General features: G+C 43.6%; 1 protein-coding gene across 1 annotated transcript; it reads right to left on the bottom strand.

Moving 5' to 3' along the window:
• Positions 1-328: 328 nt before the first annotated feature.
• ZNF397 (zinc finger protein 397) lies at positions 329-8635 on the bottom strand. Its single transcript, XM_037032970.1, has 4 exons — positions 8548-8635; positions 6800-7295; positions 6391-6529; positions 329-3767 (listed from the first exon to the last, which is right to left on the bottom strand). Exons 2-4 carry the CDS (start codon positions 7211-7213, stop codon positions 2722-2724), a joined length of 1599 nt encoding a protein of 532 aa, XP_036888865.1. The 5' UTR covers positions 7214-7295; positions 8548-8635; the 3' UTR covers positions 329-2721.
• Positions 8636-12625: the final 3990 nt, after the last annotated feature.

Here is a 12625-nt window from a genome sequence, read left to right as displayed (position 1 = left end):
TGATATTTCTCTCCTTCTCTCCTTCCCTTCCTCTCTAAAGATAAATAAATAAAATATTTAAAAAAAATTTAGAAGACCCAGAAAGCACAAGAAAAAAATTAAATCACCTATAACCTTACCACCCGAATATCACCAGTGCAGCACTTTTAAGTGGACAGTACTTCCACTATTTTTAATACATAAATACATTTTTTACATGGAACCAGAGTGTACATAATGGACTTTTACTTTTACTTAAGATATGAATGCTTTGTCATTTAATATTAATCAGCATCACTTTTAACAGCTTTTAAGACTTTGTATACATTCATGATGGTTTTTGAGGCATACATTTACAGGTAGAACTTTAAAGTCAAAAGGCAATGCTTAAGGCTTCTGGTATGGATTGCCTAAGACAGGATCTCCTCATATTGCACTTGCAACATTCAAGTCCCAATTTCCCTAAATTTTTGTTAGTTTTATTAGGGACCCAAAAATTGCCATCTCAACTCTTGCTTTAACATAGTACATTTTTAATTCTAGCGAGGCTGAACACTTAGTATTCATTGGCATTTATTCTTTCGTGACTTGCCTATTTAAGACACATTTTTTTCTGCTACAACTTTTTCCTGGGAGACAGTGTAGAGAAATGGCTCCATGGAAGAGTTCTGGGTCCCTGCTGCCTGAGCTCCAAGTCTAAGCTCACTTTTTAGAGTATGTTACTGGGTAAACCACAGTCCTAAGCCTTCACTTCCTCCTCTGTGAACTATGGGCTGAGAAATAACTAGTACATTTATACAAAGCCCTGATTGAGTACCTATCACATTTCCTGTTGGTATGTGTAATAACTGCCTATCAAAAGACTATCTCCTTTTTGTAATATGTTGTATCATTCCTAGTTTGTCCTTTTTCTTTTGTGTCTTTCTCTGTGGAAGAAAACAAAAGTCAAATAGCTCTTACTACTTTGTTATATTTTACCATCTTTTCCAAATGATGCTTTCCTTTTCTTCTTCCACATCCTCTCTAAGCGTGGGCACGTAGCCCTCCTGCCATTCCTGCTGGCGAGTGCCTGGAGCACTACTTCTCTATCCATCCTCACGGATAGCTCTTTTCCCACACACAGGACTCTGGGTTCCCACACATTTATTTTTGGTAAGGTGTGCTACAGCTCCAATCTATTAGGTATTTTGAATAACATGTTTTCCTGTTGCTGACTAGCCTACACACCTTTCCACACTGCACTGAGAAGTACCAGTCTTGGGATACTTTTCCCGCTGGGTCCTTCAGAAGAAGGTGGTCTCTGGACGGACCAGGACTGTTTCTTTCTGTTGTCACTTCCCTGTAGCATTGTCTTTAACAAAATTCATGAAAGACTGTGAACACTGCTCATGTAAAACACAACTGAACACGCACGAGGTGCCTGGAGAGTAAGTCACAGACCCAGCAATTGACAAAATATTTTTTAGCACCTGAGCCCAATGGAGTCCACTAGAATGGTGGGGCAATAGCCCCAGAAACAAATGATATGGTACCCATGCCCACAGCAGCTTGACCAGAGCTTTGAAAACCGGGAGGAAGCTGACAGTAGCTCTCTTAGTCTTAAGAACCAAAGATGTCCTTATGTCTAAGAGAGGGGCATTTACAAGTCTTAATGGACTCACCCTCTATGCCAGGCTCCTTCTGACTCCCTAACCCCACCTGCATGAAGGGTCTAACCTAGCCTACAGGTAGGGCAAGAAAACTCTACAATCACCCTTTCTCTGGGTCACCCCAGACAAAGACAAACTCTTCACCACCCTGTGGTCGAAGACCTCCAGGTTTTGTCTATTAAGAGACTTCACAGGCATGGCTTAAGAGACTCTGGCTCCATCCATACTTCTCTTATAGACCTGACTCCCCTTCAAAAGGAATGCCACAGGAAGTGGCCTTTTAAAGTAAGTAAAGTGGCCTTTACTTCTCCCATGTACCGGATTTCCTTTCTGACCTTTGTCTATTGTTCCCTGGCCTGCCTACCTCCCACTCATCCTTCAGATCATTTTTCCCAGAAGCCTTCCTTGACCCAAGGTTGGGTCAGGTACTCCTTAATGTCACGTAGCACTGATCAAACCAGCATCATTGCCTGTGTGCCCTGTCCACTGAACTGTAGAGATTGTCTCTATTTTCTACCATACCTAGTTCCTGGCACAAAACAGGTGCTCAAAAATACCTGCTGGATAAATGAATTTGTATTCCTGTACCTCATTTCTGTCCTGCCCTGGGCTCCTTAAGTCATTGATGAAACTCCCTCCCCACCCGGCTTGCTGTCCTGTCAGTTGTTAACTGATCAGTACAATTTTTGCATTCATGAAACAAAAAATGTCCCTCACCTGTCCACACCATCCTCCACGTCTGGCACACCAGCAGTCGGATGCAGTGACAGAGCCTGGCTTGCTCTACTCTCTTTGTGACATTCTCATGGAAAATGAGGTTTCAATGTAGTAGTCCCATTTTCCCCACTTCCTGAGTCGTCCTAATGGAAGAGGAAAGCTGGAAACGACGATTCTTCCCTCTGCTGTTCTGACTAGGCACAGGAAAAGCGTTCGGGAGACAACATCCTGTGCGCCGGAAGTGCTGCATGGAGTCGGACCGACTCGAAACCTAGTGCTTGACAAGCTGCGTGGGATCTGGCTCAAAGTAAACCCTTTTGCCTAATGGAGATAGAAATCGGACTGAAGTATTTACAATCGTCATTGTATTCACAAGTTACTTTATAGTGTGGACCCTCTGATGGCGCAGAAGGACCGACCTGTGGCGGAAAGCCTTCCCGCACTCGTTACATATGTAAGCTTCATCCCCCGAGTGGACTCTCTGATGCTGAACAAGGGCTGAGCTCCTTTTGAATGTTTTGCCACATTCACTACACTGGTAAGGTTCCTCTCCACTATGAATTCTCTGATGTCTGATGAGGTTTGAGCTCAAACTGAATGCTTTTCCACACTCATTACATTCATAGGGCTTCTCTCCACTATGTATTCTCTGGTGGGTTATCAGCTCTGAGCTCTGCCTAAAAGCTTTTCCACACTCGTTACATTCGTAAGGTCTCTCTCCTGTATGAATTCGCTGGTGTCTTATAAGCTTTGAGCTTTGGCTGAAGGTTTTCCCACACTCATTACACTCATAGGGTTTCTCACCAGTATGAATTCTTTGATGGATAATGAGATATGAACTTTGGCTGAACGCTTTGCCACACTCGTTACACTTGCAAGCTTTCTCACCAGTGTGAATTTTCCGATGTCTAATGAGGGCTGAGCTCTGATTGAAGGCTTTCCCACATTCGCTACATTCATACGCTTTCTCACCACTATGTATTCTCTGATGAATAATAAGATAGGACCTCAAACTAAAGGCCTTCCCACACTGGTTACATTTGTAGGGCTTTTCTCCAGTATGGATTCTCTGATGTTGTGTTAGAGAGGAATGCTGTTTAAAGCTGTGCCCACATACATCACATCTATAAGGCCTCTCTTCTGTGGGAACTTTCTGATACGTTACAGAGTTTGTACTTAGAATCAAGCTTCTTTGAGGCTCACGATGGTCTATCTTTCCTAGAGACTTGTGTGTGAAGATCACGTGACTGAAACCGCCTCCTTGGACAGGGGATCTTCCTAATCTCTCCCCCGAAGCACTTCCCTGCTGCCACTCTGAACTGCTTTCGTGTTCACTAAATCCTCCGAATGAAAGTTCCTGGCAAAGTCCTGCTTTTTTGCCCGAAATGTCCTTCTTTGTTGTCGATTCACTGTTTTCACAATCTGAAATGATAATAGCAGAAAACAGATTTTTAATTTCTCCAGTCACTCTCAGCACTCACTTTCTGTGGGAGTGAAAACAGATGCTCCTACCCCTAAAAGATGTCACTGTCCACACGCAGCTGTTCTTCAGCCGGTCGGATAGGGCCCTTCCTCCTCTCTAATGCTAGGGCGCACACCTACACGTGGCAGGTTACCCTTTCATGCCTGCGACTTCGAAGGGTCAGTTACCTCCGATTCCTTTCCCAATATTTTCAATCTCTTTCTCTACCGACTCCTTCCTGTTATCAGCACTTGAGGAAGCTCAAGTCTCGCTCATCTTGTAAATCAAGCTCCTGGCCTATACATCTCCCTCATGAAACCTCGTTCCCATTCAGAGTAAAGCTTCTTGAAAGGGTTGTCTGTACTCCATTCTGTAATCTGGTTTCTGCCTTACCCACACCCCCCACCCCCATCCCCATCCCCTCTCATCAAGATCCCCAACTTCATGGCTGCTTAATCTAATGTCTCACTTAGTTGGCCTCTCTGAAACACTGACACTGTGGACACCACCATCCTACTAGAAACTGCTATGTTAGCCTAATTTCTATGGCTGTTCCTTCTCAGATTCAAGGCTGATCATTCAAACGTGAGTTCTTTCAAATTTTGTCCTGGGCTCTCGTGTATCCTCACTCTACAAACTGTCTGCTTCCTAGACTTCAATGACTAAAGTACTTACGTTATAAGCTAATCAGATTCCCAATTCTATCCCAGTTTTCTCTGTTAAGCTCTAGACTCTCATATCTAATGCTAATTGGGCATAATACTTGTGACTATTTCACAAACACCAAAATGTCCTGAACTAAACACATCATCAACATGTTTTTCCTTGATGTTTTCCATTTATATGAATAGCACCACTATTAACTAAGCTGTTTAAGACTGAAACCTGAGCATCAACCTCAACTCCTGTCCACATGCTGCACTTTTAGGAACACCCAGCTATGGCAATGTAATTTCAATACCGAGAAGCAGAAGTCAGCTTTGGTCTTCCCCACCTCTCACCTCTCACCGTGGTACATCTTGATTTACTCATTGTGGCCACTGGCTTACAACAGTCTCTAACAGGGCTCTACTCTTGCTTTCAAATGGGTTCCCCACTTGCAACTAAATTTTTAAATGCATATCCTGTCATGTCATTCCCTTGTACGATACCCTTCCACTGTCCCCCACTGTCTAAACTAGTTAGAATGACATACAAGTTTTCACAATCCGGGTCCCCCTTTTCTCTGCAGTTTCTCTCACCACCTCTCCCCTATGCAAGTTAAATTAAATTATCTGCAGTTCCCAGAATGGGCTATATTCTCTCACCTTCAGGAATTTGTGGCCTTTGTTTATGTGATATTGTAGTACAGGAAATATATATTTGTTCTTCACCCCCAGTTTCTGGCACAGTTTTTAAAACCCTTGAAATCTCCTAAGTGAGCAAGTATCTTCTGTTATTCATAATAAGCCCCTACCAACCACATCTGGGTTTATGCTACAGGTACCAACCAAGTGATTAAAGAGTTGGAACTTTCAGCCCCATCTTCTGACCTTCTGGGAGAAGGGCTGGAAGTTGAGTTAGCTAATCACCAATGGCCAATGACTTAGTCATCTGTGTCCATGTAATAAAACCTCCATAAAAACCTTAAACGAAGGGGTTCTGAGAGCTTCCAGGATGGTGAATGCATCCAAGTGCCAGGAGAATGGCACCCCAAACTTCACGGCTACAGAAGCTCCTGTAGTCAGGACCCTTCAGGACTTCACCGTATGTATGCTGATTCATTTGTACCCTTTGTAATAAAGCAGTAATCGTAAATAAGGTATTTCCCTGAGTTCTTCGAGCCACTACAGCAAATTATGAAATATGAGGAGGGGTTCATGGAACTGCCAATTTACGGGAAATCAGAACGGTGGGTAGCGTGGGACTCACTACCTGCAGTTGGCATCCGAAGTAGGGGCCAGTCTTATGGGACTAAAACCTTAACCTGCGGGTCTGCAATGATTCTGGGGAGTTATTGTCAGAACTGCTTAATGTGAGGGAAAACCCCATACATTCGGTGTCAGAAGTGTTGAGAAATGGTTTTCCTTTTAGCTTGGGATACTCCTCTTCCCACCTATTTACCTTGCTTTTTCCTCCTTGTAGTTTAAGTCTTAGCATAGATGTCTTTTCCTTCAAGAAGTTATACCTTGAACCTCTTGGGCCAGGTGCCTTTACATGTGCCCCCAGAGTACCCACTGCCTACTTTTAGTCTATACTACACTACACTAAAATTGCCTTTTTTGCTCATCCACTAACCCATCCAGACCTGAAAGTTCTTGAACACAAAGACCCAGCGCCTGTCATCTTACCAGGCATGCATTAGTACCCAGTTAAGATACATAATGAAAGAATAAGTAAATAAATGCCAGGGAAACTGACACAAGGAGGTCTGATTGCAATTGGTGAGAGGTGCTGAACACAAAGCTCCTAAAATGAGCACCCTGGTCTACAATAATAGAAGTGAGGCTCCCATGTGACAATCTGTGAAATGCAATTTATTCTGTATTATCAAAGCCAGAGGCCTAACTGATAACGGTTCTCAGGTGATTTTCTATTTCTTACCACTTTGAGGGGAAATGCAAGGGTCCCAAGGTTTCAGCTGTGTCTTTAAAGGCTGGATTTGGATGTTTAACTCTTGGGATGCTCCAAGACCTGTCAAATCCTTCCATGGTACTGCTGGTGCTTGTGGACTAGTTGGGACCTGAAATCAGTAAAATATGGTTAGCACTGTGAGAAAATCCCTGGGAAAATGCTTAGTAAAAAATCTTAGAGGTCAAGAAAGACAGCTCCATAGCTGAGGAATAGGGGAAGAAGAACAATTTAAGAGATGGGGAGATGGGCATGGCCCTAGTAGACACGTCAGGGTTATGGTTCAACAGAGACAACTTTTCATCCTACTGTTATGATGATGCCACATGCTCCAGTTTGTAAATTCCTTTTCCCACAACATATTGCATCTGCCTGTTCCCACCTGCTGCCCCGGATCATCAAATTCCCTCTCCAAATCCTCCAACAGAGTCACAGCTTCCTCGCCGCTTTTTGGACTATGTTGCTGAACCCAGACCTGCAGCTCCTCAGGCAGGATGCTCAGGAACTGCTCCAGCACCAGCAGTTCTAGGATCTGCTCCTTCGTGTGCAACTCTGGCATGAGCCACTGATAGCAAAGCTCCTGGAGGCGGCCCAGAGCCTCCCGGGGCCCAGGTGTCTCCTGGTAGCAAAACTTTCTGAATTGCTGGCGAAACAATTCTTGGCAGGATCGGGTACTCCCATTCTGCTTTAATTTCTGACCCCAGGAAAGGCTTTCTTCTACTTTCACTAGGATCAGTTCTTGTTCCTGAGGACTCTGAGGTACCAGGGTTGAAACTGCTCTGGATTCCACAGCCATTCTGGCCTGAAAGAACTGTTCAAAAGAGCTCACTGCAACTGGGTATGCTACTTCAGAAAGTCTTGGAGTAATCTCTTCTTTCCTGAAGGACACAAAAGCACTGTTAACTTATAGCAGTGAAAAAAATCTCTAAGAACTTATAAGAAGAAATGCCAGCCATCCCAGTAGCATATGGAAAGGAAGCAGGGTTGAGGTTGTAAATAAATAAGTGGCAAACTAAACATTGTTCATGTCATTCACTGTCTCTTATTTTGTAGAATTTCTACCACTAATTCTGTAGGTAATTACTTTAGAAGCAAAATAATGAAATATTAACATGAGTCACATACTGAGAAATTTCCTTTTTGATTCTCTTTCAATTCTCATCGAGGAGTAAAATCTGTCTTTAACATGTATGTAAAACGTGCAGAACTCCCTCTTTAACGTTTTAGACTTCCAAGGGTAACAGTATCTAGGTAGGACTTAATAATGTTGATTTTTAAAAAATTAACGTTTAGTAATGTAACCATGGCAAATAATGTTGACTCATTTAAGGTAGCAATAAAATGTTTTTAGAAATGCATATTAAACATTAGTTGATTAAAATGAAAATATTGTTGGATAGTTGCCATTTGGTTTGATCAATGAGAAAATTCAATCACTGAATTTCATCAGTGAACACTAAGGACCTTACTGTGGGCTGTCATGAGCTGGGTATTAGCATACAAAGGTTTTTGCTCCTGAATAAATGAGTCTACCCAGGAATAACCAAGAAGTATTTGTTAAATGCTTCCATGTGTTCAAAACCATGTCATATATAGACACAGAAGTGAAATGGTCAATCTGAGCTCTCAAAAGCTTAGAATATAATGGAGTAAACATTTTTAAAAAGTCAAATATGTCAACAAGTATGTATTAAGTTTTCTGATGTAAATTAAACAGGATCTGATTTTAGGACGGGGGAATAGTGATAGGAGGGTATGCCCCTGAATCGGCAGGACAGTAAAATTTAACCCTAACACTACCATCAACTTTAGAAATTAGTATACTGACGCCTCAAAACTATGGTTTACTAACCAGCTCGGCGGCGCTCGTTTTTCTACTTTTATACCTAGGTTAAATCACAGCATTTGCAAAATCTGGACGGCAGGTTAGTAGGTGCCCTTTCCACTGGAAAGCGGGTGCTTGAGCGCGGGCCTCATCTGAGTCCCCAAGACCCGAGCAGACACCGCCCCGTCAAGGGGCCGCGACCTGGGGTTGGGCAGGACGAAAGCGCGGTCCTTCCACCTCGCGCCCGCCATCCGGGCTGCACGACCTCCCACCCCTCCCTCCGCTTCGGGGCCCACATCCCTCACCGCAAAAACCACGAGCGGCCAGGGCGCAAGCCGCCGACCCGGAGCGGCCAGCCACAAAGACCGGAAGTTCACCCCTGCAGCTTTCCGCTCGAGATTCCGGCAATCTCCATTAGCCCCGCCCCGCGCTCACAGGCAGCCAATCGGCGCCATGGATCCTACTTTTCCCACCGCCTTCCCTCTGTGGCCGCGGGCCGCCACCGAGCAAGGAAGCCCCGACGCGGGTGCGCAGAGAGGAGGGGGTCCTTGGGAGAGGTACCTCCTGCACACGCTGGCTGCTTCCTACCCATCTTCTCCTTCCGCGACGACTCGGTGCCCCATCACTCCCGATCCATTCTGCCGCCCATGTTTTAGAAAAGTATTCGTATATGTTTTGTTTTTCTGATGCTTTTCCAGTATCGGTGACAAAAGTAAACACGTGGGTAAACAGGTTGAACAAAAAGTAACAACCATGTACATTGCTGTTCTGTTTAACAGCTTTGTGCAGTAGCTATATTATTCTTATGTCACAGCCACAGGTGCTGTCCGAAGTCAAGAAGCTTGTGAACACAGAGGCTGGAGTCCCTGCCGTTCCAAGTCACTGGTTTCCCAGACTCTGCACCTTAAAGTGGGATTTTCCCATTTTTCATTAGATCCTAGCTGGCACGAAGTCTTGGTATTTAAATTTCCTTTTGGCCATGTAGTAGGTGAAAAATGATGTCCTGTTGTTTTAAACTAATTAGCTTGAGGGTAGGGCATTTCCCTCTCATGTTTGTTGACCATTTATCATTCTTCAAAGAAATGGTTCTTCCCAGTTTTAAAAATGAGGTGTCACTACTTTTCTTTTATATGTGCCAGAATCTTTTAAAGGTTTTTTTAAAAAAGATTTTACTTTTAGCCCTGGCTGGTGTAGCTCAGTGGATTGAGCAGGGGCCTGGGAACCAAAGGACTGTGGTTTGATTCCCAGTCAGGTCACATGCCTGGGTTGCAGGCCAGTTCCCAGCAGCGGACACATGAGAGGCAACCATACATTGATATTTCTCTCCCTCTCTCTTTCCCTTACCCTCTAAAGATAAGTAAATAAAATATAAAAAAAACAAAAAAGATTTTACTTTTAGAGAGGGGAGAGAAACATCGGTGTGTGGCTGTCTCTCACACACTGGTACTGAGGACCTGGTTTGCAACCCAGGCAAGTGCACTGACTGAGAATTGAATCAGTGACCCCTTGGTTCACAGGCCAGTGCTCAGTCCACTGAGCCACAGCAGCCAGAGAATATTTCCAAGAGTTTTTTTTTTACCTGCTAAGGATCTTGATTCATTTGTTGCAAACATTTCCATTTTTATTTCTATGTAATTATTTTTTAAATGTTAGTATAGGTAACATAAATAAAAACAAGTTCTCCTTTGTGAAGACAATGAAAAACATATTTGGAGAAAAATTTATTAGCATGCAGAGCTATTTGTGACTTACTACATCATTCTTAATCATTGTAAAATAACTACAGCAATTTTACAAAGCAAGAGAAGAAATAGTATCACCTTGTGTTTCAGTTATCTGTTGCTGTGTAGTGACCAAACTGGACTTACTAACAAGAGCAGGTGTTCGTTCTATTGCATCTGATTCTATGGTCAAGCATGCGGGCAGGGCTTACTAGAGGTGACTAGTGCTCACTTTATCAGGTGTCAGCTAGTGTGGCTTCACTCCCATCGCTGTGCTCTTGGTGCTGCCTTTCATCTGGAGTTACCGGATTCTTCTCCATAAGGTCTCACATCATTCAGGAGTTTAGCCTAAGCCATAGGTAGCAAACACAAGGCCCACAGGGTCTATCTGGCCCTCCACCTTGTTTTATCCAGCCTGGCACCTTGTTTCTACCTTGCGGCAGCGCTGAGCTCTCGTTTAACTGTTAAAGGGTAGTTACATTTATGCAGCCCTAAAATGATATTTGGCCCTTTGAAGGCAACCTCGAGGCTGATGTGGTCAAACTCAGGGAAAATGAGTTTGACACCCCTGGCCTAAGCTTTCTTACGTGGTCGACTCCCAACAGAATGAAGGAGGAGGGGAAAGAAGATACTGGTTCTCTTGGTTCTCTTAAGGATTAGGCCTGGAACTGGCATTGAACTACTTTTCTGAATTCTATCGGCAGAAGGAGTAGATTCATAGGAAAGGGAAATAGACTCCATTTTTTAACAAGGAGGAGCAACTTGAACATAGGAAAAAATTAGCAGTTTTCTTTGTTTCCAATCTACTATACCTTTTATTATATCGAGAAGCCTAGTACTTAGGAGTGGAACTGTTGAGAGGGAGAAGGAATAGTTTCAACTGCGGGAGTAAAAACCCTTACCAAATGTCCTTATGGTTTAAGCTTTTTTATTATCCCACACAGCTAGGGGTACGAAGGTAAGGCCATTCCCAAGGTTGGTTAATTACCATGACTTGTTGATATCGTCTAGGAACCAGATCCTTCCCCATTTTTGCTTCCCTTATGGTCCTGACACAGCTGTCTCAGTTCGAATTACAGGTGATATCCAGTTGCAGCAAAAGGGAGCACCTTTATCGTCCCCCTTCTCAGACTAAGGAAGACCTCTTAGCCCAGCAGATTTTCCCTCCTCTCTTATTAGGTTAAGCTGCTTCAACTGTTCATGCGTGTCACCAACAGGGAGTGAGGGGTGGTAGTGGGGTTGAGGCCTCCATAATGGACGCACGCCAACTGAGCGTCACACCCCAGAGCCGAGGAGAGGCCACTCTCTCCTGAAGGACACTGACAATCAGGGGAAGGTGAACCAAATAAGTATGTTAGGAATATTGGTTTCTAGTGCTTGACCTGACTGATGCCACTGTGAGAAGCCAGTTCTCAGTGATTGCCAGTTCACCCTGGGAGGCATGGGCCCATATTACCTGAAAAGAATGTTCTTACATAGAAAAGTAGGCCAGTTAATGTTGTTTGTTGCTTTGAATATACAGTGCTTATCAGGCAGGTGCCATCTGGCTGCCTGCCATCTGCTTAACGAGCACGTGTTACTTGGCTACAAACCACCTGCTAATGAACACGTGGCGCTTGGCTACAAGTCACCTGAGTTCCGGGGGCCTCTATAAAGCTGCGTCCCCTTTTGGAGAGGAAAATGCACTATCTTGCTGCTGCACAGGTCTCTGCTTCTGTCTGTAAGTTTTCCAAATGAACTTTAATTCTAGAACCGTCAGTCTCTTCCTTCAGTCCGTCAGCTCTTTAGAGGTTGGTTTTAGTTCACTTAGGAGGTTTTCCCAGCATACGGTTATGTTAACAAGGAAGAAAAGTTAAGGACAGAAAAAGAGGGTAGATGGATGAATGTGGACTGGGTAATAGTAGCACTTACCTCAATAGATCATCTCATTTCTTATTTATATAGGTAAGAAAGTGACACAGTAGGAAAAGTTCAAATGCCTATCATTCCTTATAAGGTGGTACATAGTATATGTAAAATGTAAATCATTTACTTAGTTGCAAGAGACTGAAGATTGAGAGTTAGTTTCTAGGACTTGATTGAAATTCCCAATAGAATAGCAACTAATTTCCTTTTAAGAGGGACCAACAATTTCTACTTACATGGTGTCTTCATCCTTTTGGGCTACTGAAAAAAAAAATGCCATAGACTTAGTGGCTCGTAAACAATGGAAACTTATTTCTTGCAGTTCTGGAGGCTGAGAAGCTCGTGATCAAGGCACCGGCAGATTCAGTGTCTGGCGAGGGCCCACTTGCTGGTTCATAAACTGGTGACTGGTGAGTACCACTGTTCATTCAGTGAAGTTCAGCTGCTTGAATTACTGTATCATTCAATGGTGCTCTGCTTCCTGGTCTGCATCAAGTGAGATAATCTTACTGACAGTCTCTTAACCATAGGCCACTATTCAGTAATAAAGCATGGAGAAAATGGCTTCTGATACTTAAGGGAAATGGGTCATTCTCTCATTCAGCAAATAGTATTGACCATTAGTATACATGAAACACTGGTATGAGAAGTGAGGGATTCCAATGGAACCAAAGATGAGCTTCCTTCCTTTACTTACCACTTGCAACTAGAGTATAAATTCCAGAAGGGCAGGGGTTTTGCTTGTCCAGTGTTCTCT

This window comes from Sturnira hondurensis, unplaced genomic scaffold (assembly GCF_014824575.4).
Source record: "Sturnira hondurensis isolate 20B ecotype Veracruz unplaced genomic scaffold, ASM1482457v3 Scaffold0001872, whole genome shotgun sequence".
Lineage (NCBI taxonomy): Eukaryota > Metazoa > Chordata > Mammalia > Chiroptera > Phyllostomidae > Sturnira > Sturnira hondurensis.
Note: the sequence above shows the minus strand (reverse complement) of the source record. Positions and strands in the feature narration are given on the sequence as shown.